The sequence below is a fragment of the Salmo trutta genome, chromosome 27, assembly GCF_901001165.1.
Source record: "Salmo trutta chromosome 27, fSalTru1.1, whole genome shotgun sequence".
In the NCBI taxonomy this organism is placed as follows: Eukaryota; Metazoa; Chordata; class Actinopteri; order Salmoniformes; family Salmonidae; genus Salmo; species Salmo trutta.
Genome location: NC_042983.1, coordinates 40023132 through 40050369, shown reverse-complemented (window position 1 = coordinate 40050369; position 27238 = coordinate 40023132). Strand labels below are relative to the sequence as shown.

General features: G+C 40.7%; 2 protein-coding genes across 2 annotated transcripts; both read left to right on the top strand.

Moving 5' to 3' along the window:
* The first annotated feature begins 484 nt into the window (after positions 1 to 484).
* LOC115165133 (vicilin-like seed storage protein At2g18540) lies at positions 485 to 3415 on the top strand. Its single transcript, XM_029718176.1, has 3 exons — positions 485 to 1528; positions 2114 to 2660; positions 2812 to 3415. Exons 1-3 carry the CDS (start codon positions 583 to 585, stop codon positions 2834 to 2836), a joined length of 1518 nt encoding a protein of 505 aa, XP_029574036.1. The 5' UTR covers positions 485 to 582; the 3' UTR covers positions 2837 to 3415.
* A 17593-nt stretch (positions 3416 to 21008) lies between these two features.
* On the top strand, positions 21009 to 25423 carry LOC115165098 (putative uncharacterized protein DDB_G0271982; the record flags this gene model as incomplete). The annotated part of the gene is made up of 3 exons (XM_029718133.1): positions 21009 to 22420; positions 22716 to 23055; positions 25235 to 25423. Coding segments are annotated over exons 1-3 (612 nt in total), but the record flags the coding sequence as incomplete, so codon positions are not given.
* Between the last annotated feature and the right edge of the window lie 1815 nt (positions 25424 to 27238).

The following is a 27238-nucleotide window of genomic DNA, read 5'->3' as shown; positions in this document are numbered from 1 at the left end:
TGTAAACAGAAGAAAATAGAGATGGAAGAGAAAGAAAGAGAAGAAGAGAGACAGAGAGAGATTGAAAGAGAGAATGAAGAAGAAATATTTAAACAGAAGCAAATAGAGATGGAAGAGGAAGAACGAGAAGAAGAGAGACAGAGAGAGATCAAAAGAAAGAGAATTGAGAAGAGACAAAAAAGTATGGAAAGAGAGCAAGAGAGACAGAGAGAGATTGAAAGAGAGCATGAAGAAGAAAGATGTAAACAGAAGCAAATAGAGATGGAAGAGGAAGAAGGAGAGAGGGAGAAAGAGAGACAGAGAGAGATTGAAAGAAAGAGAATGGAGAAGAGACAGAAAAATATGGAAAGAGAAGAAGAGAGACAGAGAGAGATTGAAAGAGAGCATGAAGAAATATGTAAACAGAAGCAAATAGAGATGGAAGAGGAAGAAAGAGAAGAAGAGAGACAGACAGAAATCGATGGGAAAGAGAGACAGAGAGAGATGGGAGAGAAAGAGAGACGACAACAACAAGAGGAGAGAAAGAGAAAGTTTGAGAGAGATCAAGAAGAAGAAGATATATGGAAACAGAAGCAAATTGACATGGAGAAGGAGGGAAGAGAGAGGGAGAACACGATACAGAGAAAGATAGAAGAGATACACAGACGACAACAACAAGAGGAGAGACAGAAACAATTGGAGAAAGAGAAAGAAAGGGAGAAAGACAATGAGAATCAGGGAGAGATGGAATTAAAAGATCAGCAACAGAAAAAGATGGAGAAAGAAAATATGATTATGAGAGAGAGGGAGGAAGCAGGAAGAAGAAATGAGGGGCAGAATGAACTGGAGATAGAACAGGAGAGAGAGATGGAAGAAAAGCAGGAAGTGATTATTAAGAAAGCAGAGGAAGAGTACATGGAAAGAGAAGAGAGAGGAAAGGAAGTAAGCATGAAGAAAGATGTAGTAGTTAATGTTAAAGCTAAAGCACGGGAAGTCTTCAATAGACGTAAAGAGAGGAGGTTAGAAGTGTTGAAGGGGGAACGAGAACACATAGAAAGAGGACAACAAATCAGGAGGGAGAAGGAGGAAAGACGGCTGGAGATGGAAAGAAAACAGGAGAGGGCAAGACAACAAGAGGAGCAGGATAAAAAACGAGAGATTGGAATTGCCAGACAGAAAGAAATGTTCAGACTAAGAGAGGAGGAGAGGCAGAGAGAGGAAAAGAGAGAGGAGGAGAGAAAGAGAGCCATTGAAGGCCATTTAGCTTTAATCAGAGAGAGAGAGAACACCATAAAGGCAAACAAAAGAGAGGAGATGTCAGAAGAGGAAAGAAGAGAGATCCCTGGGAATTACAAGATGGGTGAGACAGAGAACAGTGAAGAGGAGGAGGAGAAGGAAGATGACCAGGAGGACCTTATCCCACCTGATAAAAGTATCCGAAGGAGAGCTGTGGACTGGGTGAATAAGAAGTGGGAGAAGAGGAACCTGAAAAAGATCGGGAGAACGTATCAGAGAGAGGCTAGGGAGGGCTATAAGATCGTCCATATAGGTAAGACCTGTTTTCCCTCTGCTTATGACATCATCCTCTTTAGTCTCCTCTACACACATAAGTTCCACACCAGTCATCATGTTGCATCATTGTTTCAATATAAAACTACTGTCCAAAGAATATGTTAGCTGACATGGCTAATTGAGTGACTGACTGACATAACAAGAAAAATACTGCTGATGTAACAACCACATTTTTAAATGATACCTTATGTCATCTACTAGTCTAACTCTCAAGACTAAGTAGAGACCCAGAAAGAGTTCCTAAAAAACACACACAAAAAAGGCTTTTGGGGGGGTTGGGGGGCCCCTAGTTGCCATGGAGCCCTAAGCTATCACATAGGCCCTGACACTATACAAAGAATAGGTGCCATTTGGGACTCATGTTCAACTTAGGGTCAGGTCAATTCGGGATGGGAATTATTGCACGTTATTGACAAATTCCATGCCTTGTTCAATTGAAAAGATTAAATAATCATTGAGCTCCAATTGTGTTTTCTATTCTTAATTCCCTGTGTCCATTACATTTAAGTTGATACCAGATCCACCTAGTTGAATGTGAACTCTACTTCTTCTCCCCTCCCAGCCATCCCTGGACACACAAGGCTAACATCCACCATGACCCGGGCAGAGAGAGAGAGGGAGAAGAGGAAGGAGCTGCTGAAGGATGAGGAGAGAAGGAAGAAGTTGGAGGATTTCAATAAGCAGTGGAGAGAGCAGTCCCTGCTTAAAAAAAGGACTCATCAGAAACTGAAGGATGAGAGGGAGAGGATGAAGGAAAAATTCCTGGAACAGATGAATCTGGAGGCTGATGCTCAAATCAACACCCGGTGTCCAACCACCCAACACAGCCACGATTCCAACCACGGTCAGGCATTGCCGGGATGGGCCACAGGCCAACAAGTAAGCCAAGAGCCTGTTGGATCTGGAGATGGCCAGCAGGAGGGGCCAAGGAGGCAACAGGCATGGGCAGAGAACCAGGAGGGGAGTTCAGAGAACCAGCAGGAGTGGCCAGAGAACCAACAGGGGGTGCCAGAGAGCCAGCAGCTGGAAGCTCCAGAAGAGGCTGAAACATCAGAGCCAACCTCCAAGAACAGGAAAAAGCCAAGCATCTGGAAGAGAATTAAGAGGAGGTAAATCATGTTTAAAAATGTATTCATGTTACACTGTTTATATATTTGTTGTCACTTTAAAAAGTGACATTATCCAAATGTGAGGGTTTAGTGTACATGCAACACACATGTAAATATATAGATACTTACCTGTCTCTGTGATGTCTTACAGCATTCCTGACTTGCTGTCTGCCTAGAGCTGGAACTCGATGAAGCCACAGTTCCACTGAGGTTACGTTGGTAATTAAAAGTGTCGCCCAATAATTCCTCCTCCTCTTCAAGTCATCAAGCCACATTTCCTCCACAGAACATTATATTCTCCTCAAGCCAGAAAGTATCCTCTTTATCAAGGCAATAAACCATCTAAGGTCAGTGACTCTCCTCCCCAGAGCAGAGATTCTCATCTTTATCCAAGTTGAATTCATCTCTGCTCACCACCTCTACTGTCCTAGAAAATATCCCCAAATGGACACGGTTTAAACAGAAGTCCTCCCCTCAGACCAGTGGCTCCACAGACCAGAGTTTCTCATCTTTATTCAAGTTGAATGCAACTCTGATCATTTCCACCACCTCACCTGTTAAGGGGAGGTGCTGAAAAGGAGGTCTGGGAGGAGGTCTGCAGGTAGCCTGGACCGGACCGGTAGCAGCTAAGTTGCTGGCTCCATCCCCGGGCAGAGCTGCTCAAGTCAGGCCAGTGATGTTTGTTGATGTCATTTTCGTTAGCAAAGTTGTACGCTTTAATAAAAGCCGTTATTAAAAAAGCAATATTGTTGTTACGGTGTGGATTGTTGTTATTTATTAGAATTGAAACATCCAGTAGTCATGGTAGATGTTAGACTTTCAATGAGACACCTAACATTCCATCAGTCTGACACAATGTGTGACATGTTATATTAGAGAGGAGTCCTCTATACACATCTATTTTAGACCATAGGAGAAATATCAGATTGAAATAGCTTCTCTAAGAATCTGAGGAGAGAGCAACAGTAGACGCATCGTTAGCTCTCCCACCTCCAGTTCAGTTCTTGGGTCATTCCACCAATTGAGTACCTTTTGGGGAGTGTAACTTTTATTTCACCTAATTCTAACATTCTTAGGTAACAGGGTTGATGTGTTATAATTCACCCACCCAGTGGTGATTGTAGCATGTAAATCTTGGTGGGGAAAACTCCCCCAAAATGTTTTAGATGCATGCCAGCAAAGCCACTACACAACACAACACTAAACAATACATTCATTGCACTATAACTTTGACAAACGGTGCCCACAAACTGTTAGGGTCTACATAAAGCTGTCCCAACAGCAGAGCTTTCTTTTCAGCACCATGGAGTGAATCCTTTTAAAAAACATAGCTGATATGGCTGACTTGCTTAAACAAATGTGGTTTCTACTGACAGTTGAGATGTACAAACTATGGCTTAAGGGGACAATGAGTGGATAAGAGGCAATCCGTAATTTTGATGAAGACATTAATGAGAGAGCTAGGATGGATGTAGTCAATATATATAGTCTACATGTGCACCACCAAGTTAGAGCAGTAGGCTAAGTTATGAGAGGGGAAAGGGACACAATTATTAGGGTGAGGCACATGGGCTACTAACAGCTTACTACACAACATACACTTTGTATTACTTTCTTAGCTACAGTATACACATCTCCCTGGCATATTACATCATTTATAGAGCAGCATACAAGACATTTTTGGACTCACCTTGTTGTGCTGTGCTCACTTGAACAGGAAGGTGTCGCGGCGGTTTGTCATCAAAGTCTGGCATTTTCTGGATTTATGGTGCTTTCAAGACAACTGGGAACACTGAAAAAAACAAGGTTGAATCATGAAGTCAGTGATCTTCAGGTCAGAGCACAAGAAAGAGGCCCGAGTTCCGACTTGGAATTCCGAGTTGAATGACCGTTCAAAACTTGTTTTCCCAGTCGGAGTTCCCAGTTGTCTTGAACTCACTGAAGTCTAAGATTTCCCAGTTCCAAGTTTCTAGTTGTTTTGAATGCGGCAGAAGTCATGCTGAATAGCAGGCTAGTGATTGCTTTGTTAAGCTTGTAGTTAGCCACTGATTCCTTCCAAAACACCCATTGTTGAATTTGCGATTTCCTGACTTGTTGTGTAATGTTTATGTCCAATGGTTGATGAGCACCGATACAGTTAATTTATAATTTCTCTTCATAATTTCTCTTCAAATGACAAGGAAAAAGAAAGAAAGCAAAAACATACCATGTCTGTATGAGGCTTTATTAACTCAATGATTACATTTTCTTTTTTACATTGTTTGCAAACTGATATGTGACACATATTAATGCCAAAATAACATGAAAAACAGGCAACATATATATATATATATTTGCTAAACACGTGGTGCTCAAAAGGGGTGTGGCTCCGCCCCACCTGCCCTAAACGACGGCTCGCCACTAACAATACTATAATCAAAGATGATTCTATGATGAATACATTATTTTTAAAAGATGAGCTCACCATTTTTATTGGTGAATCAAAATTGGATGATTCAATCATACAGTGTTTTACAGCGGTGAAGTTAGCTTTATATTAAAATTCAGACTTTGCTCTTCAATACCTCTTCAACGGAACATGCAAGGATGATTAGGCTACTGGGGGCGGCAGGTAGCCTAGTGGTTAGAGTGTTGAGCCAGTAACCAAAAGGTTGCTAGATAGAATCCCCGAGCTGACAAGGTAAAGATCTGTCATTCCTCCCCTGAACAAGGCAGTTAACCTACTGTTCCTAGGCCGTCATTGCAAATACGAATTTGTTCTTAACTCAATTGCCTAGTTAAATAAAGGTTAAATAAATATATATACATTTAATATTCTAAATCGGCTGATGATAGTGAATAAGTTAAACCCCTTGTTTTTCCAATTCGGTGTCATATTTACTTTTTGGAGGTGAAATGTAGATGAAAATGTGCTATCCTCTGCTCAGAGGGTTAAGGAACCGTCTTAAAACTGCAATGCAAACAATTGTCTGTAAATGAATAATATCAATACCTTCTCAAGTACATGACATAGTGATCTCAAACAAATTTGACACGGTAAAGAGACCTCTTCTCTCGAATGCAATTAGTTACATTTTTTTTACTTCTATAAAATCTACAAAATGTAAAATAAATCACTTTACATAAACAAATCTTCATTTAAACATCAATATCTTCCACCCCATAAGACTTTCGTGAATACAACCAACTGTTATTGGTTTAGGGACGTCATGCCTCCAATCAACAGCAATTTGTGTTGTATTTGTTGACTTTGGATACTTTTTTACAAATGTTAATTAAATTTGCATGAATAATACTTTAAAATGTCAATAGATTCCACCCCATGTGACATTAATGAGTAAAACTAACTGTGATTGCTTCAGGGACCTCATCCCTCCAATCAATAGCAAATACTTTTGTATTCTTTTACTTTGGCAATATTCTACCATCTTAAATTGACTTTACATTAAAGATACTTCCTTAAAACGTCAATAGCTTCCACCCTATGTTACTTTAATGAATACAAACAACTGTCATTGGTTCAGGAACCTCATCCCACTAATAAACGTCAATTACTTTTTGTATATTTTTTACTTTTAATTTTTTTAAATTAATTTGAATTGACTTTACCTGAAAAATGTTTCTCTAAAACTTCAGTAGCTTCCACCCCATATTACTTTTATGAATACAACAAACTGATATTGGTTCATGGACCTCTTCCTTCCAATCCACGGCAATTACGTTTGGACTTCTGGACATTACAAATTTTGTCAAATTGAAAACAGTATTGGTATTGTTGAATTAGGTTTTCATAATAGCAAGCTAGGACTGATGGTTTGGTTATCTAAACTAGCAAATATGTTTGTTTGGTTACCAAGGCAACTACTGTAGCTATCTAGTAAACTTGCTAGCTACTTCAGTGAATGTTGAACTCATTTCTACTGGCAAATGTGTTAAATTATAGCCATGGTATTAAAGGGAAAATCAACTATAATCAACAGTGGGGTAGAGGGTAGCCTAGTTGTTAGAGCGTTGGACTGGTAACCGAAAAGTTGCAAGATCGAATCCCCGAGCTGACAAGGTACAAATCTGTCATTCTGCCCCTGAACAAGGCAGTTAACCCACTGTTCCTAGGCCGTCATTGAAAATAAGAATTTGTTCTTAACTGACTTGCCTTGTTTTCTCTAGGGTAAGGGGCAGTATTTTGACGTCCGGATGAAAGGCGTGCCCAAATTAAACTGCCTGCTACTTAGGCTCAGAAGGTAGGATATGCATATTATTAGTATGGATATGAATTTGGATAGGAAACACTCTGAAGTTTCTAAAACTGTTTGAATGATGTCTGTGAGTATAACAGAACTCATATGGCAGGCAAAACCCTGAGAAAAATCCAACCAGGAAGTTGAAAATCTGAGGCTTGTAGTTTTTTCAATTGATTCCCAATTCAAACTACAGTGACTTAGGGGTCATTTTGCAGTTCCTAAGGCTTCCACTAGATGTCAACAGTCTTTAGAACGTTGTTACAGGCTTCTACTGTGAATGACAGTCAATTCAACCAGGTGTCTGGCTGAGTGCCATTAGATCATTCATGCTCGTGGCCGTCAGCGGGAGGTGATTTATTTTTCCTTTCTGAAGACAAAGGATTTGTCCGGTTAGAATATTATCGAAGATGTATGATAAAAACATCCTAAAGATTGATGCTATACATCGTTTGACATGTTTCTACAAACTGTAGTATAACTTTTTTGACTTTTCGTCTCAACAAAATGTGCGAGCATGGCGCATTTGGTTAACTCAACTGAAGGCGCGAACAAAAATGAGGTATTTGGACATAAATATGGAGCTTATCGAACAAAACAAACATTTCTTGTGGAAGTGGGAGCCCTGGGAGTGCATTCCGATGAAGATCAGCAAAGGTAAGTGAAGATTTATAATACTATTTCTGACTTCTTTTGACTCCAGAACTTGGTGGGTAACTGTATAGCTTGCTTTGATGGCTGAGCTCTGTACTCAGAATATTGAACAATGTGCTTTCGCCGTAAAGCTATTTTGAAATCTGACACAGCGGTTGCATTAAGAAGTGTATCTATAATTCTTTCAATAACTGTTGTAAAGTTTATCAACGTTTATGATGAGTATTTCTGTAAATTGATGTGCTCATTCACCGGCTATTTTGGAGGCAATACATTTTCTGAACATCACGCGCTAATGTAAAATGTTTTTTTTTAATATAAATATGAACTTTATCGAGCAAAACATACATGTATTGTGTAACATGAAGTCCTATGAGTGCCATCTGATGAAGATCATCAAAGGTTAGTGATTCATTTTAGCTGTATTTCTGGTTTTTGTGACGCCTCTCCTTATTTGGAAAATGGCTGTGTGGTTTTTCTTGTCAAGGTGATGTGCTAACATAATCTAATGCTATGCTTTCGCCGTAAAGCCTTTTTGAAATCGGACAATGTGGTTGGATTAAGGAGAATTGTATCTTTAAAATGGGATATAATAGTTGTATGTTTGAGAAATTTGAATTATGAGATTTTTGTTGTTTTGAATTTGGCGCTCTGCTATTTCACTGGCTGTTGTATAGTGAATAGGTGGGGGGTCAAGTCCCACATACCCAAGTGAGGTTAAATAAAGGTTAAAAAAAAAAAAAAAACTCAGGGCTTTATGGTTCTCTGGAAAATAATGCAAGTCCATGGAAGGTCAGTTCCACAGTGTTCATTATTTACCATAGAACACATAGTCCCTCGTTGATTATCCCTGACATAACTTTATGAGCTGGATTTGCCTTCTTAGCAACAGTGGAAGTTGCTGAGGAGACGACGGCTCATAATAATGGTTGGAATGGAGTCAATGGAGTGGTATCAACCCATCAAAGATGTGGTTTCCATGTGTTTGATACCACTCAATTGACTTCATTCCAGACATTATTATGAGCTGTTCTCCCCTCAGAAGCCTCCACTGCTTTGCAATTAGTTTGTTCGTTTTCAGTTGTTAGCATTTAGCCAACAGCGTCTAAGTGAATTTGCTATCAGTTTGTGCTAATCTGTTAGCATTCTGGTAATAGATGCCCACAGGCTTTTCTTGTGTTTTTAGCATCCCCTCATGTGCTATGCTGGTAATACTGTAAATCCTGGTATGAGAGAAGGAAGGTATGACTATATGAAAATCTGGATACCGCCCAAGCCTAATCACCATACCTACCACAACTACCAAACCGACATACCACAACTACCACACCAACCTACCACTACTACCACACCTACCCACCACAACTACCACACCTACCTACCACAACTACCAAACCTACCTACCACACCAACCCACCACAACTACCACACCAACCCACCACAACTACCACACCTCCCTACCACAACTACCAAACCTACCTACCACAACTGCCTCCCAAAACTACCTACCACAACTGCCTACCGCAACTACCACACCTACCTACCGCAACTACCACACCTATGTACCACAACTACCACACCAACCTACCACAACCACCACACCCACCATCACCACACCTACCACACCTACCATCACCACACCTACAAAACCTACCATCACCACACCTACAAAACCTACCATCACCATACCTACCTAACACAACTACCACACCTACGTACCACAACTACCACACCTACCTACCAAAACTACCACACCTAACTACCATCATACATACCATCACCACAACTATCACACCTACCACACCTACCTACCTACCACAACTGACACACCTACCTACCATCATACATACCATCACCACACCTATCACACCTACCATTACCACAAATACCATACTATAATTACTTCACCACACCTACCATCATTACACCTGCCATCACCACACCTACCATCACCTACCATCATCACATCTACCATCACCACACCTACAATCCCTACACTTACCATCACCACACCTACCATAAATACACCTACCATACCTACCATCTCCACACCTATCACACCTAACATCACCACACCTACCATTGTAAATGTGGATGGTATGCTGCTTCATTCAATGATTACGGTATTGCAGAAGGTAGATACAAGAGTAGCCTATAGTCTACATTAATAACGTCATTGAATGTGTTATAGTATCGTTTATATAATTGATGAATGAAATTGTAAATAGATCATTTCACTTATAATTCACTGTATCACAATTCCAGTGGGTCAGAAGTTTACATACACTAAAATGAATGAGCCTTTAAACTGCTTGGAAAATTCCAGAAAGTTATGTCATGGCTTTAGAAGCTTCTGATAGGCTCATTGACATAATTTGAGTCAATTGGAGATGTACCTGTGGATGTATTTCAAGGCCTACCTTCAAACTCAGTGCCTCTTTGCTTGACATCATGGGAAAATCAAAAGAAATCAGCCAAGACCTTAGAGAAAAATGATAGACCTCCACAAGACTGGTTCATCCTTGGGAGCAATTTCCAAATGCCTGAAGGTACCATGTTCATCTGTACAAACAATAGTACGCAAGTATAAACACCATGGGACCACGCAGCCGTCATACCGCTCAGGAAGGAGACGCATTCTGTCTCCTAGAGATGAACATACTTTGGTGTGCAAAAAGTGCAAATCAATCCCAGAACATCAGCAAAGGACCTTGTGAAGTAGCTGGAGGAAACATGTACAAGAATATCTATATCCATAGCAAAACGAGTCCTATATCGACATAACCTGAAAGGCCGCTCAGCAAGGAAGAAGCCACTGCTCCAAAACCGCCATAAAACGCCAGACTACGGTTTGCAACTGCACATGGGGACAAAGATCGTACTTTTTGGAGAAATGTCCTCTGGTCTGATGAAACAAAAATAGAACTGTTTGGCCATAACGACCATCGTTATGTTTGGAGGAAAAAGGGGGATGCTTGCAAGCCGAAGAACACCATCCCAACCGTGAAGCACGGGGGTTGCAGCATCTTGTTGTGGGGGTGCTTTGCTGCAGGAGGGACTGGTGCACTTCACAAAATAGATGGAATCATGAGGATGGGAAATTATGTGGATATATTGAAGCAACAACTCAAGACATCAGTCAGGAAGTTAAAGCTTGGCTGCAAATGGGTCTTCCAAATGGACAATGACCATTGTCCATACTTCCAAAGTTGTGGCTGAGTGGCTTAAGGACAACAAAGTCAAGGTATTGGAGTGGCCATCGCAAAGCCCTGACCTCAAACCTTTAGAACATTTGTGGGCAGAACTGAAAAAGCGTGTGTGAGCAAGGAGGCCTACAAACCTGACTCAGTTACTCCAGCTCTGTCGGGAGGAATGGGCCAAAAATAAAGACCCATTGAGGTCTAAAAGGAGTGTGGGGGGCCCTCATGTCTCCTTTTGTCCGTTTGAGGATACTACAGTCACCCCTGGTGGAGGATCTTGGAACACTGCTATTTAAGAGGTTGATGAAAACCTTCAAAGGTGGTGGTGCTATGTTGCGTGTTATCTTGAATACCAATCAGATGTTTGAGAACAGAATGAAATGGTGTAAATTTAACAGGTTGAACTTGTTGAGTACACTCTTCCAAAAAGGGGTTCCAACAGGGTTCTTGGCTGTCACCAAAGGAAAATCCTTTTGGTTCCAGGTAGAACCCTCTGTGGAATGGAGCCCAAAAGTGTTCTACCTTGGCACAGAAGGGGTTCTACCTGGAACCAAAAAGGGTTCTCCTATGGGGACAGCAGAATAATCCTTTTAGGTTGTAGAAAGCACCTCTTTTTATTAGTGTAGGCCTATATTGCAGTGGTGGTTCAGTGGTTTTCTGTAAAAAAAAAAAATGGTTCATTGGTGGTGGGGAGTTAAGATAATCTGAAATAATATGAAACATCCCCACTTTTAGCACACATTTACAAGCAGGCAAAGTAACCTCCTATGTGTGCTGATGTAACAGTGTAGGTTCCGTCCCTCTCTTCGCCCCAATCCGGGCTCGAACCAGGGACCCTTGCACACATCAACAACTGACACCCACCGAAGCATCGTTACCCATCGCGCCACAAGAGCCACGGCCCTTGCAACGCAAGGGGAAACCCTACTTCAAGTCTCAGAGCGAGTGATGTCACTGATTAAAATGCTATTAGCGCGCACCACCGCTAACTAACTAGCCATTTCACATCGGTTACACTGAGGCATGTGTGATCACCCAACATTGACAGGACCGACAGAAAAAGACATGCTCACATGTAAACAAAAGATAACATGTGTCTAGCTTGCACCGTTATGCACCGTTATTAACCGTTATTAAGTGTGTCTAGCTTGCACCGTTGCAATGTTTTTAAGAGACTAGATACAAACAGCTAATCCTGTCACGTGAAATGACGCTGGAGAGACGAAGCAGGTACGGGGAGTCAAACATTTAATAAAGAACGGACATGGAACGAGACAGGAACAGCGTCAGCAACCTAGTAATACAAACAAAAAACAATTAATGCAGAAGCGGGGAACAGAGCTGGGGAACTGACAAATATAGGGGAGGAAATAACAGGTGGTGAGTGAGTCCAATATCGCTGATGCTCGTTACAAGGGAAGGCAGGTGTGCGTAATGAATGATAGGAGTGTGTGTTGCAAGGCAGCCTGGCGCCCTCAAGCTCCGGGGTGGGGGGGGGGGAGAGAGTGGGAGCAGACGTGACAAATCCTGGCTACCAAAGTAGCCAGTGGTGTAAAGTACTTAAGTAAAACTACTTAAAGTACTACTTAAGTCATTTTTGGGGGTATCTGTACTTTATTTTACTATTTATATTTTTGCCCACTTTTACTTTTACTTCACTACATTCCTAAAGAAAATAATGTACTTTTTACTCCATACATTTTCCCTGATACCCAAAAGTACTTGCTACATTTTGACAGGAAAATGGTCCAACTCACACACTTATCAAGAGAACATCCCTGGTCATCCCTACCGCCTCTGATCTGGCGGACTAACTAAACACAAACGCTTCGTTTGTGAATTATATCTGAGTGCTATCCGCAAATACATTTTAAAAAATGAAAATTGTGCCGTCTGGTTTGCTTAATATAAGGAATTTGAAATGGTTAACACTTGCACTTTTACTTTTGATACTTAAGTACATTTGAAATATTCCATTTACTTTTGATACTTAAGTATACTGCTCAAAAAAATAAAGGGAACACTTAAACAACACAATGTAACTCCAAGTCAATCACACTTCTGTGAAATCAATCTGTCCACTTAGGAAGCAACACTGATTGACAATCAATTTCACATGCTGTTGTGAAAATGGAATAGACAACAGGTGGAAATTATAGGCAATTAGCAAGACACCCCCAATAAAGGAGTGGTTCTGCAGGTGGTGACCACAGACCACTTCTCAGTTCCTATGCTTCCTGGCTGATGTTTTGGTCACTTTTGAATGGTGGCGGTGCTTTCACTCTAGTGGTAGCATGAGACGGAGTCTACAACCCACACAAGTGGCTCAGGTAGTGCAGCTCATCCAGGATGGCACATCAATGCGAGCTGTGGCATGAAGGTTTGCTGTGTCTGTCAGCGTAGTGTCCAGAGCATGGAGGCGCTACCAGGAGACAGGCCAGTACGTTCTGCTGCCTGCAACATCCTCCAGCATGACCGGTTTGGCGGTGGGTCAGTCATGGTGTGGGGTGGCATTTCTTTGGGGGGCCGCACAGCCCTCCATGTGCTCGCCAGAGGTAGCCTGACTGCCATTAGGTACCGAGATGAGATCCTCAGACCCCTTGTGAGACCATATGCTGGTGCGGTTGGCCCTGGGTTCCTCCTAATGCAAGACAATGCTAGACCTCATGTGGCTGGAGTGTGTCAGCAGTTCCTGCAAGAGGAAGGCATTGATGCTATGGACTGGCCCGCCCGTTCCCCAGACCTGAATCCAATTGAGCACATCTGGGACATCATGTCTCGCTCCATCCACCAACGCCATGTTGCACCACAGACTGTCCAGGAGTTGGCGGATGCTTTAGTCCAGGTCTGGGAGGAGATCCCTCAGGAGACCATCCGCCACCTCATCAGGAGCATGCCCAGGCATTGTAGGGAGGTCATACAGGCACGTGGTGGCCACACACACTACTGAGCCTCATTTTGACTTGTTTTAAGGACATTACATCAAAGTTGGATCAGCCTGTAGTGTGGTTTTCCACTTTAATTTTGAGTGTGACTCCAAATCCAGACCTGCATGGGTTGATAAATTGGATTTCCATTGATTATTTTTGTGTGATATTGTTGTCAGCATATTCAACTATGTAAAGAAAAAAGTATTTAAAACCAAATACTTTTAGACTTTTACTCAAGTAGTATTTTACAGGGTGACTCTCACTTTTTCTTGAGTCATTTTCAATTCAGGTATCTTTACTTTTACTCAAGTATGACAATTGAGTACTTTTTCCACCACTGAAGCAAGCAGATCAGAGATGCCAAGGTGGCACCTAATTATATGCCATGTGTATATGTGCCACACACAAATATGTATGGTCATATTTTTGATGTTTTACTTCATTTGTTATCTGATGGAGCCATCCCTTGTATAATGTTCTAGACCACCCAGGTATTTGCATTTAAAGTAATGTATATGATTACTGCTGCTAGGGGGAGCTGTGACGTCAATGGGGAGCGTTAGTGAGATCGTGAGGTCCTAGAGGTTTCTTCTTCAATCTTGGAGAATGCCTACTACTGAAAATGAATAACGTTTCTCCGTCTCATCATTTTACCATATTAATTCAGTTACGTAATGTGCAAAAGTGCAATATGACCCTCAAAATATTGAGGTAACATGGTTAACTACATTGTCCATGAGTTTGGTCAATTAAAGAGAGTTTTAACAGAGTGATAAACTGGTTGGTATTTTCCCCATTGTAAGTAATGGAGGTTGGCTAGGTTGCTAATGGTTTACATGTAAGAGAAGGGATCAAGATGGCGTCTGAACTTTCTGTACTTTTTTTCAACAACGTTTTAGATCCTATTTGTTTTATTTTCTATCAACAAAGACTCAGTTTAGTTCAGGTAATAGATGTAAACATGTGATGTCACGATAAAATGTGATAATATTTTTACAAAAAAAAACATTTAACAGTTTGCTAACTTGATGCTAACCAAATGTAGCTTCTCTAAGCGCTAGCTAGCTCTAGGCTAGTTGATCTCAGTCAATGTGATCTTACATGTTAGTGGTTTATAATATAATGGTTGTAGCACCGTTTAGCACAGGCCGCCAGTAATTTATAGCTTTTTCCAAATTGACACTGATAGTACAGTGAGTTATATATAATGTGAATGTGTAGATGTGTGGTGGTAGTTTTTTAACTGAAGACTTTTTATTTTTTTGATACTGGAATATGAAATGTGGAGATGTAATGCAACAATAGAGTTGTAATGGATACTTGGTTTTGACAACCAAAAAGATTAACAAAAGAGAACAGTATTTTAATACATCTTGGAGAACGCCTACTACTGAACACTAGTAACGTTTCTCTGTCTCATGATTTTACCCTGTTAATTCAGGTTTATTATCTGCTGACCACGTCCCAGTCCGAGGTGTGTAACATATGTCAACATGTGTCAAGGACTTGAAAGTTACAGAAATTGTGTCAACTGTTAGAACAAGGGATAACAGCTAAATGAAATCCAACTGATGCCATTGCGTGAAGACACACACAAGCTGATATTAATGGACTATTTTTGACTGCTGTCATATCGAGACTTATATTAATTATAATGCTATTATTACTTTTGTGCTGAGTTTCACTATTTATCAAGGCTACTTGGTGATGATAATGATGTTTGTTCTACCAATGTTTTCATCATTTGACCTCACGTCTTGGTGGTTGGGGTATTTGATTTATTTAGTCCTTATAAAAACAAGCTGTTACTGTGTTACATCACATATGATTTCTGTTTCATAGTCGGAACAAAGACACTCCATGAATACAATTGATTCAACACTTGATTGTGGTGTTTTTAGTGGCGTTTCATTTTTACCTATAGCCTACAGTAACATAATGTAATGAAATGCTATTGTGTTATTTGAAGTCAAATAAAACTGGTATTCTAATGTTGCCCATGGCTTTCATAAACACAACCAAATGATTATTTTTGCGATAGCATATATGAAATGTTTAACACTGTTAGAATGTTGCAGTCAAAATGACTGCTCATCAGCTTGATGGGGGGGTCTTGAGGCCCAGAGGTTCCAGTGTTAACAGAGATCCTGAATCAGTCAGTTTGATTCTGAATCAGGAAGCTTGACTCTGAATCATGTGCAGCGTGACCACTGAGACTGAAGCCAACTCAATATGACTCCTGAGATAGACAGTTAATAAATTATAGTGTCTGTGAAAAGAAACCAAATCAGTCAGTCTGGTCAGAGTGACTCAGTAAAACACTGAATCATTTGAGAGAGAGAGAGAGAAAGAGAGAGAGAGAGAGAGAGAGTTTTAACACTCTTGGTTTGACCACCAGAGGAGAAAGCAAACAGTTATGAGCTGAACAGTATGCCAGTGGAAGGGAGGACAGTACCAGGTAACCCAATTGTGGTTAGTGACTATTATGATTTCCATTGTAGCCAATTCAGTTGCAGTAATTCTATTACAGATTCTTTGGTAATTCCGTTACCAATTTGGAATTACACATTTGAACCACTTAACAAAGTTGATCTCAGAAAAATCACTGTAAGTCATTTTTATCTCTACCATTGCTTTCATTATCATCCCTCCTCACTGAGGGAGAGAAATGTGAAAATACCTGAAAGTTATGTGGGTTTTTGGTAACGGAATTAAAAGGCACAAGGGAATTTTTCTGAAACATAACCTGTTTGGGATAGGGGGCAGTATTTTCACGGCCGGATAAAAAACATACCCGATTTAATCTGGTTACTATTCCTGCCCAGAAACTAGAATATGCATATAATTAGTAGATTTGGATAGAAAACACTCGAAAGTTTCTAAAACTGTTTGAATGGTGTCTGTGAGTATAACAGAACTCATACGGCAGGCCAAAACCTGAGAAGATTCCATACAGGAAGTGCCCTGTCTGACAATTTGTTCTCCTTCTAGGGCATCTCTATCAAAAATACAGCATCTCTGCTGTAACGTGACATTTTCTAAGGCTTCCATTGGCTCTCAGAAGGCGCCAGAAAGTGGAATGAGAGCTCTCAATTCTCTGAGCGAAAAACAGCAGGAGTCTTTGTGAGTGGTCAGGCTGAGAACAATGACACTGGAGTGCGCGTGCACGAGACGACTCCATGTTTTTCTTTCAGTCTATGAATGAATATAACGTCACCCGGTTGGAATATTATCGCTATTTTACAAGAAAAACAGCATCAAAATTGATTTTAAACAGCGTTTGACATGCTTCGAAGTACGGTAATGGAATATTTTGACATTTTTTGTCACGAAATGCGCCCGCGCGTCACCCTTCGGATAGTGACCTCAACGCACGAACAAAACGGAGCTATTTCAAAAAATCTATGGATTATTTCGAACCAAAACAACATTTGTTGTTGAGGTAGAAGCCCTGGGAGTGCATTCTGACGAAGAACAGGAAAGGTAATCCAATTTTTCTTATGCTAATTCTGAGTTTAGTGAGCACCAAACTTGGTGGGTGTCAAGTTAGCTAGCCTGTGATGGCCGAGATATCTACTCAGAATATTGCAAAATGTGCTTTCGCCGAAAAGCTATTTTAAAATCTGACACCGCGATTGCATAAAGGAGTTCTGTATCTATAATTCTTAAAATATTTGTTATGTTTTTTGTAAACATTTATCGTGAGTAATTTAGTAAATTCACCGGAAGTTTGCGGTGGGTATGCTAGTTCTGAACATCACATGCGAATGTAAAAAGCTGTTTTTTGATATAAATATGAACTTGATTGAACAAAACCTGCATGTATTGTATAACATAATGTCCTAGGAGTGTCATCTGATGAAGATCATCAAAGGTTAGTGCTGCATTTAGCTGTGGTTTTGGTTTTTGTGACATATTTGCTTGCTTTGAAAATGGCTGTGTGATTATTTTTGGTAGGGTACTCTCCTGACATAATCAAATGTTTTCCTTTCGCTGTAAAGCCTTTTTGAAATCGGACAATGTGTCACGTCCTGACCAGCAGATGGAGCTATTGTATTAGTTTTGGGGTCAGGAAGTGGCAGTTTTGTGTGTGTGAATGTTTGTTGGTGATTGGGACTTCCAATTGAAGGCAGGTGTGTTGGGTTGCCTTTGATTGGAAGTCCTATATAGGTGTGTGTGTTTTTCTTTGGGGTTGTGGGTAGTTGTTTTTGCACTGCGTTTGTAGAGCCTGTAAAACTGTTGCTGTCGTGATCTTTATTGTTTTGTCAAGTGGATGCTATACTCTTTTTTTGTGAATTAAAAGAATGAGTATCCACAACTCTGCTGCATTTTGGTCCTCTTCTCTCCAGTACGACATTTTGTGTGACACAATGTGGTTAGATTAAGTCTTGTCTTTAAAATTGTGTAAAATAGTCATATGTTTGAGAAATTGAAGTTATAGCATTTTTAAGGTATTTGTATTTCACGCCACGCTCTACCATTGGATATTGGTGAGGCGTTCCGCTAGCGGAACGTCTGTCCCAAACATCTTAAAGAATGTTAACTTTTTCTCCAAAACCAAATGTAAGTGTTGATATTAGTAGTCAGGGGTCTTTACGTCAACATGATTCTGTTTTTATGTAGTTCTGATATTGGACCTTTTAAGACTTTTTCTGGAAGATGTTTTCTAATATCCCTTTTCCCATGTTTACCCAGAAATCAAATCCTTCACTGGTTGAAAAATGAATCTAGAGTTACATTTACCAAAAATATAGACTCTTAGATTTCATTTGACACCAAATTACACATGCTCCTATGAACATCACGTTGGTGCTCCTGGGTCCTTTTACATGGAAATGCCCTACTGTAACTCTAGAGATACAATCCATCCCCAACTAGTAATAAAGTGGTCGGGCTGGTTGCTGCTGGCCTCTCCAGCTTCAGTCTGAATCACACCCATGATGAGAGGAGGTTTACTGGAGACACAGGGAGAAACTACAGTCTGAATCACACCCATGATGAGAGGAGGTTTACTGGACACAGGGAGAAACTACAGTCTGAATCACACCCATGATGAGAGGAGGTTTACTGGAGACACAGGGAGAAACTACAGTCTGAATCAAACCCATGATGAGAGGAGGTTTACTGGAGACAGGGAGAAACTACAGTCTGAATCACACCCATGATGAGAGGAGGTTTACTGGAGACACAGGGAGAAACTACAGTCTGAATCACACCCATGATGAGAGGAGGTTTACTGGACACACAGGGAGAAACTACAGTCTGAATCACACCCATGATGAGACTACCTTTAAGGCTTAAAGGTTTGGTTAATGTCAGGGTTAAGGTTAAGGTTAGGGTCAGTTTTAGGTTTTGGCCAGACGGGCTGTCAATGGGATGTTGGTCCGAAAAGTCCATTTAGTATCTCCCTTCTCAAACCTGTCCTCCCCCTAACCAGTTCATATCATGTATTCCACCACCAGCACACCTGATTCACTAATCAGAGGTTTTGATGATTAGTTGACCAGCGGTACAAAATGGACTGGATCTAGGTGAACTATGTGAAGGGTCTTCCAGGGACAGTACAGTACAGACTGAGAAGATAACAACAGTGTAGTTTACTCAACTCATTCACACTATCATGATTATTGTTTAGAGAGATCAGCATAAGGGCATAAAGTGTAAGATATAGCAAGAGAGGACAATATGGTGCAAGGTAGCCTAAGTGGAATCAAAAGTCATAGGCCTAATCATCAATCAAATATGAAATATAAAACCAAAATATAATCTACATATAAAGACAACATGTCATCTACATGTGTTATAGAATAGCTCCCTTCTCACATCCCAGGTCATGTTTGTGTAGCGGGTTTCTTATGTACCACAGGAGAACCAAGAAATGAAGAGCGACACCACGGCTGTCTTTAAGGCTTTTATGTTGATCTGCAATAGTATTGTGAAAAGACAGGACAGGAACACATCAGTCTCCAATGCAACACCTGACAAGTTGTTCTACACAGGAGCATGAAGAAAGGTAAAACACATATCCTGTCTCACATCCCCAATACATTGCTAGGTGCTTTCAGTGTTGATAGTAGCAAAATACAACAACTCATGTACAAATCCACTGCAACACAAACAAGTTACAACGTAAAATCGCCTTATAGGGCATAAACTACATCCCCCATAATGCAACACCATCACTAGTCGTCTGCATCATAGAAAGAAAGTCATGCTAGCTAGCAACACTTTTAGCACTCTGTAACTATATTAATAACAACAATAAAACTCTGAAAGTTACGTGTTTCGATAGTCTCACATCCCCTTATAACAATATCTACAGCATTAACCTTGGGACGTTTTATTTATTTCACGTTACGGACTTCTACAAAGGAGTAATCTGCAACCTGTACCTTTCTCTCTCAGTGTTTTCTCAGACTGAGGAGAACGGGAGCTATGGGTAGTACCAAGGTGTTTAGTAGGTGACGTAAGCACCCAGATAAAATAAAATACATTTAATGAAACAAAACTTGAAGATGTTAACATATTTCAGCTACTGTAGCTGCCTACCTAACATCAACAGGCATCACCAGTAGCGCAACAATTACAATTAGAAACCAAAAGTAAAGTTCCTGGCGATCTGACTCCCCCCTTCTGTCTGAACTTGGAATATTCCTGTTTGCGTGCTTGGGCCACTGACCCTCAACCTGATTGTTCTGTTCTGCGTTGTGTACTATTCTAATAATTTGAAGTTTGCTGGAATAACCTTTTTAACTCTACTACATTTGGACTGGAACGTGACAACTCAACGGGCTATGCGCATCTCCCCAATAGCCTACAGACAACTTTCCTGAGTGCAATGTGATTAATGTGACAGATATGTACAGTATAATAAGCATAGTGAAGAAGGTAAAGATCCCACCTCTGACGCACAGCAGAGACATCGCTGCTGAGATTTCCCCTGGAGCAAGAGTCCCTCAACAATTTAAAAACACTCATTGCGTTTCAATGAATGTGCTCCCCAAACGCTTGTTGCATCGTAAACTATCCTCCCTCCCTTGGGACATTCAGCGGATGGATGATGCGCCGCTGCCATTTACTTGGATGAGAGGTTGGACGAACGCTCCTCCAGCTCACGATACGCAATGGTGGAGAACTACAGTGTGGTGATGTGTCGTTCACGAACGAACGGCTCTTTTTGAACGGATCTTTTTGTTGAACGTCGGGAACCGAAATGCATCGGTGAAAGATCCATTCATCTGGCTCTCTGATTTGCATACTGCTACTACTGCTTGTTGAGCTCAGATCAACGTTTTTCTGCAGATAAATTACAACATGATTGTCTAAAGGGGGTGAATCCTCACTGCAGAAACAATACATAGTGGGGAGAGCGGGTCAATCTGGTCCACGAGGATTTATTTCATGCTTAAAAACGACTTCTTCAATTGTTGACGCGCATTTCAGAATCGGACTTCATGTTAGCTACCTTTTGGCTTTTACATTGAAAATTTGGTGCCCAAGAGTTGTGATTGTATGTTTGTTTGTACAGTTATGGCTGTCCTGTTATTATTTTGTGTACTCACTAAACACCCACATTTGTATTTGTGTGGGAAATGTTTGTAGTCTATGGTTGCTGTTTGTATTTCATTGAACTTTAGGTCCATACAAAGAGAAATCACACAACATAGACTACCAAATAACCTTAGGCAAAAATACACGAAATAAAAGTCAAGTGAAAATGGTTATAAATGTCTTTATCAATTATGAGTAGCTCAACAATATCGACTTTTGGACACTGATGCGCAGGAGAACCCCTAGCTGTCAATCAAGCAGGCGCGGTGAAACGATTATGACGCTCAGGCGTTTCAAATGACGCAACAATACAGCTCCAGACCAGAGAAAGTTAATGCCAAAGATATTATTCGGTTCCACACTAAAACTGCGCTTTGACACGTGTGATTTGAGGTGAGTCAAATATTTACACAAGTTTACAATACATGAACCAACCGCTAGACTACTTAGACTATAATTCTGTCATGGTAAGATAACACATGTGAACGTTAATGTATTTGAAATATTTTTCCTTTCTGTCATTATATAGCTAGCCTTATAAAATCCAGTTATTTATTATAGCTTTGTTATTTCTGTTGCTATCAATTACTCCATCTGTATCTACTCTGTCTGTCTGTCTGTCTTGCTGACTGACCTGTCTGTCTGTCGGACTATCTGTCTGTCTGTACTGTCTAGCCAGCATATGCCAGAAAGGTTCTTTCACACAGGCTCATATTCACAAAGTCTCATAGGAGTGCTGATCAATAATCAGTTTTGTCTTTTGAATCATATTAAACAAGTTTTGATGGACGGGGGGGACCTGATCCTAGATCAGCACTCCTACCCTGAAACACTTTGTGAACACAATCCAGGTGTACTGTGATTATGAAGTTGTGATGAGGTATTATTATATTACTTGTGCTGATGCATGATGGGTTGTAGGCTAGAGCTTGAGTACTGTAGTGTGTAGACTATTTCTGAATTCACTGACCTGGTGAGTAAATGTTGTGTACAATGGCACCATCTAGTGACAGAAACATAGAAACACACATTGTTGCTGAACGAAGGCATCTCTTTATTTTCCAGAAATAAAACTTGTAGACCTTTACTACAGTCTCTGAGGAGATGGACACCTCTTCTTCTTCTGGACGATCTCCGTCTCCTACTGGGACTGTCTTCTTGCCCCCTCCTATCATGTGGAACAGTCTGTAAGTCATTCATCACATAACCTAGCTCTGGTCCAGGGCATTATGTGCGGCTTGCTGAAGGAAGGCTCAGTGTCTGCTAGCTGTACGTACCGCCCTGGACCAGAGCTACACATTACCCACCTCTGGCCATCATGGACAGTCAACTCATTACATTCACGTACTGTAAGTCACAGTTGTGTGAGTTGTGTTATTAAAGACAGTTTAATTGCGCAGAGGTTTAATTATTATTTTAACGCTGTAATAAATTGTCTGAGTTCACTTCCTAAATAATGTGTTGACATTCATTTGCTCCCAGCTACCAGCAGGCAGAGATGGAGGTTCAGTTCCTGAGAGAAGAGAAAAAGACCTGTACAACGAAGGAAGCCCACATGCTTGAGTTGAGGGGGAAGGATCGAACGATCCGAAATCAGAAGAAGGAGATGGACAGACTTCAAGTCTGCCTCTGGGAGGAGGAAAAGAAGAAGAGAAATGGTGGAACGGAGAAGGACGAGATCATTGAACAATTACAGTCTGAGACAGACCATCTCAGATCCCTTTTAGAAGAGGTAAGGAGGAGAAGAAGAGTAGAAAGGGGTCTAATGAAAGAGTGGAAGGTTGAAATCCTGAGCCAGAGAGAAGCAGAGAGCCAGAGAGAGGCAGAGAGACAGAGGGAGGCAGAGAGACAGAGAGAAGCAGAGAGACAGAGAGAAGCAGAGAGCCAGAGGGAGGCAGAGAGACAGAGGGAGGCAGAGAGACAGAGAGAAGCAGAGAGACAGAGGGAGGCAGAGAGACAGAGAGAAGCAGAGAGACAGAGAGAGGCAGAGAGACAGAGGGAGGCAGAGAGAGTCACAGAAGCGAAGGAGAACCAGAAAAAAATGCAGGAGATCAAGAGACTCAATCATCTGCTGGAGCTACTGATGGTGGATCTACAACTGGCCCACGTAAGACATGTCATTGTTATTATTAAAAGGCAGTGTAGATTCACCCAGCTGAAAATGAATGACGGTGGACAGCGGTACACTAACCCAATGTTAACTTTTATGCCTTTCCTTAACGTTAACCCTTACCTTGACCTCACTGAAACTATACCTAACCTTTACCTTAACCCAACCCTAGGTCCTGAACCTAACCTTCATTTATCTCAACCCCTATGCCTTTCTTCTGCCGGTTGAATATCCACTTCCTTAGTAACATCATTACTGTTGTTGTTGTTGATAACTGTATGTGTGCAGGTTGTAAATAATTGCATTAGTGAAACATCATTTGTAGGAGTAATTTCTACAAGCATAAACATCAGAGGCAACATTGTTATAACATCACACAAATTGCAACGGGAATTTCTCAAACCCCTAACTGAATGGGCAAGCTAGTTGTGTGTTTGTATTTGTCCATAAAATGTCTCATAATTCTTTCAAACATGTCAATACATTAATTGACAATGAATTGTCCAGATGAAATGATCAAAATAACCCTGCTATTGATGTTGTCCAGTGTTTGATTCAATTACCTAGGTCTAGGTTGTATTTCTATGTATCATTCTCTGCAAATCCTTTGAAAGTATGTCTTGGTCATAGATTATCACTAATTTCACCTTTTCAAATGAAGCAAGAGATAGAGAGATTGAGGCTATGGCAGAAAGTCATGGAGGATCAGCGACCAAGACTGGCCTGGAACAACAAACCTATTGAGACAGAAAGAGAGAGGGAAAGAGAGAGGGAAAGAGAGAGAGAAAGGGAGATGGAAAGGGAGAGAAAAGCAGAATTGGAAAGACAAGAAATGAAGAAGAAAGTGAAACAGGCAGAAGAAACGATAAAAGCGTTAGAACGAGAGATTGAGAGATTGAAAGAGATGGAAAAGGAAATCATATTTGAAAGAGAAAGAGACATGCGTATTGCAGAGAACGAGAAAGTCAAACTGGTTAACAGAAAGGTAAAAGAGTTAGAGAGAGAGGTTGAGAGACTGAAAGAAGATATGACAACAAAAGAAATTCAATACAAAATCAAATTTGAAAGAGCGAAAGAAGCATATAGAAGACAGAATGAGAGAGTGAAACAGGTTAACCAAAATGTACTAGTGTTAGACAGAGAGGTTGCGAGAATGAAAGAAGAGATTAGATTGAAAGACGAGACGGAACCAGAGAGAACATTTGATAGAGACAGAGAGAGAGAAAATGATTGGAGACGAAGTGAAGAGGAGATGAAAAATAGAGTGGAGAGAGAGATGGAGATGGAGACAGCCCTCATCAATGACAAAAAGACGTCTGAATTGGAGGAAGTCGTCAAGAAAATCAAGGTGCAGCTGATAGAAATAGAAAATATGGAAACAGAAAAAAATCAATGGAAACAGAACCAAATGGACATGGAGGAGAAGATGGAGGGTGAGAACAACAAACAGAAAGATGTAGAAAGAAAGAGAAGGGAGAAAATAACAAAACAGAGACACAAAGAAGATGAGAAGAAGAAGGAGATGGAGAGAGAAGAAGAAGAGGAGAGACGCAAACAGAAGCACATAGAGATGGAAGAGAAAGAACGAGAGAGGGAGAAAGAGAGACAGAGAGAGATTGAAAGAAAGAGAATGGAGAAGAGACAGAAAAATATGGAAAGAGAGCAAGAGAGACAGAGAGAGATTGAAAGAGAGAATGAAGAAGAAATATTTAAACAGAAGCAAATAGAGATGGAAGAGGAAGAACGAGAAGAAGAGAGACAGAGAGAGATTGAAAGAGAGCATGAAGAAGAAATATGTAAACAGAAGCAAATAGAGATGGAAGAGGAAGAACGAGAAGAAGAGAGACAGAGAGAGATTGAAAGAAAGAGAATGGAGAAGAGACAGAAAAATATGGAAAGAGAAGAAGAGATACAGAGAGAGATTGAAAGAGAGAATGATGAGGAACTATTTAAACTGAGGCAAATAGAGATGGAAGAGAAAGAAAGAGAAGAGAGACAGAGAGAGATTGAAAGAGAGAATGATGAAGAAATATGTAAACAGAAGCAAATAGAGATGGAAGAGGAAGAACGAGAGAGGGAGAAAGAGAGACAGAGAGAGATTGAAAGAAATAGAATGGAGAAGAGACAAAAAAATATGGAAAGAGAAGAAGAGAGACAGAGAGAGATTGAAAGAGAGAATGAAGAGGAACTATTTAAACAGAAGCAAATAGAGATGGAAGAGGAAGAACGAGAGAGGGAGAAAGAGAGACAGGGAGAGATCAAAAGAAAGAGAATTGAGAAGAGACAAAAAAGTATGGAAAGAGAAGAAGAGAGACAGAGAGAGATTGAAAGAGAGCATGAAGAAGAAATATGTAAACAGAAGCAAATAGAGATGGAAGAGGAAGAACGAGAAGAAGAGAGACAGAGAGAGATTGAAAGAGAGAATGATGAAGAAATATGTAAACAGAAGCAAATAGAGATGGAAGAGAAAGAACGAAAGAGGGAGAAAGAGAGACAGGGAGAGATCAAAAGAAAGAGAATTGAGAAGAGACAGAAAAATATGGAAAGAGAAGAAGAGAGACAGAGAGAGATTGAAAGAGAGAATGAAGAAGAAAGATGTAAACAGAAGAAAATAGAGATGGAAGAGGAAGAACGAGAAGAAGAGAGACAGAGAGAGATTGAAAGAGAGAATGAAGAAGAAATATGTAAACAGAAGCAAATAGAGATGGAAGAGGAAGAAGGAGAGAGGGAGAAAGAGAGACAGAGAGAGATTGAAAGAAAGAGAATGGAGAAGAGACAGAAAAATATGGAAAGAGAAGAAGAGAGACAGAGAGAGATTGAAAGAGAGCATGAAGAAGAAAGATGTAAACAGAAGCAAATAGAGATGGAAGAGGAAGAAAGAGAAGAAGAGAGACAGACAGAAATCGATGGGAAAGAGAGACAGAGAGAGATGGGAGAGAAAGAGAGACGACAACAACAAGAGGAGAGAAAGAGAAGTTTGAGAGAGATCAAGAAGAAGAAGATATATGGAAACAGAAGCAAATTGACATGGAGAAGGAGGGAAGAGAGAGGGAGAACAAGATACAGAGAAAGATAGAAGAGATACACAGACGACAACAACAAGAGGAGAGACAGAAACAATTGGAGAAAGAGAAAGAAAGGGAGAAAGACAATGAGAATCAGGGAGAGATGGAATTAAAAGATCAGCAACAGAAAAGATGGAGAAAGAAAATATGATTATGAGAGAGAGGGAGGAAGCAGGAAGAAGAAATGAGGGGCAGAATGAACTGGAGATAGAACAGGAGAGAGAGATGGAAGAAAAGCAGGAAGTGATTATTAAGAAAGCAGAGGAAGAGTACATGGAAAGAGAAGAGAGAGGAAAGGAAGTAAGCATGAAGAAAGATGTAGTAGTTAATGTTAAAGCTAAAGCACGGGAAGTCTTCAATAGACGTAAAGAGAGGAGGTTAGAAGTGTTGAAGGGGGAACGAGAACACATAGAAAGAGGACAACAAATCAGGAGGGAGAAGGAGGAAAGACGGCTGGAGATGGAAAGAAAACAGGAGAGGGCAAGACAACAAGAGGAGCAGGATAAAAAACGAGAGATTGGAATTGCCAGACAGAAAGAAATGTTCAGACTAAGAGAGGAGGAGAGGCAGAGAGAGGAAAAGAGAGAGGAGGAGAGAAAGAGAGCCATTGAAGGCCATTTAGCTTTAATCAGAGAGAGAGAGAACACCATAAAGGCAAACAAAAGAGAGGAGATGTCAGAAGAGGAAAGAAGAGAGATCCCTGGGAATTACAAGATGGTTGAGACAGAGAACAGTGAAGAGGAGGAGGAGAAGGAAGATGACCAGGAGGACCTTATCCCACCTGATAAAAGTATCCGAAGGAGAGCTGTGGACTGGGTGAATAAGAAGTG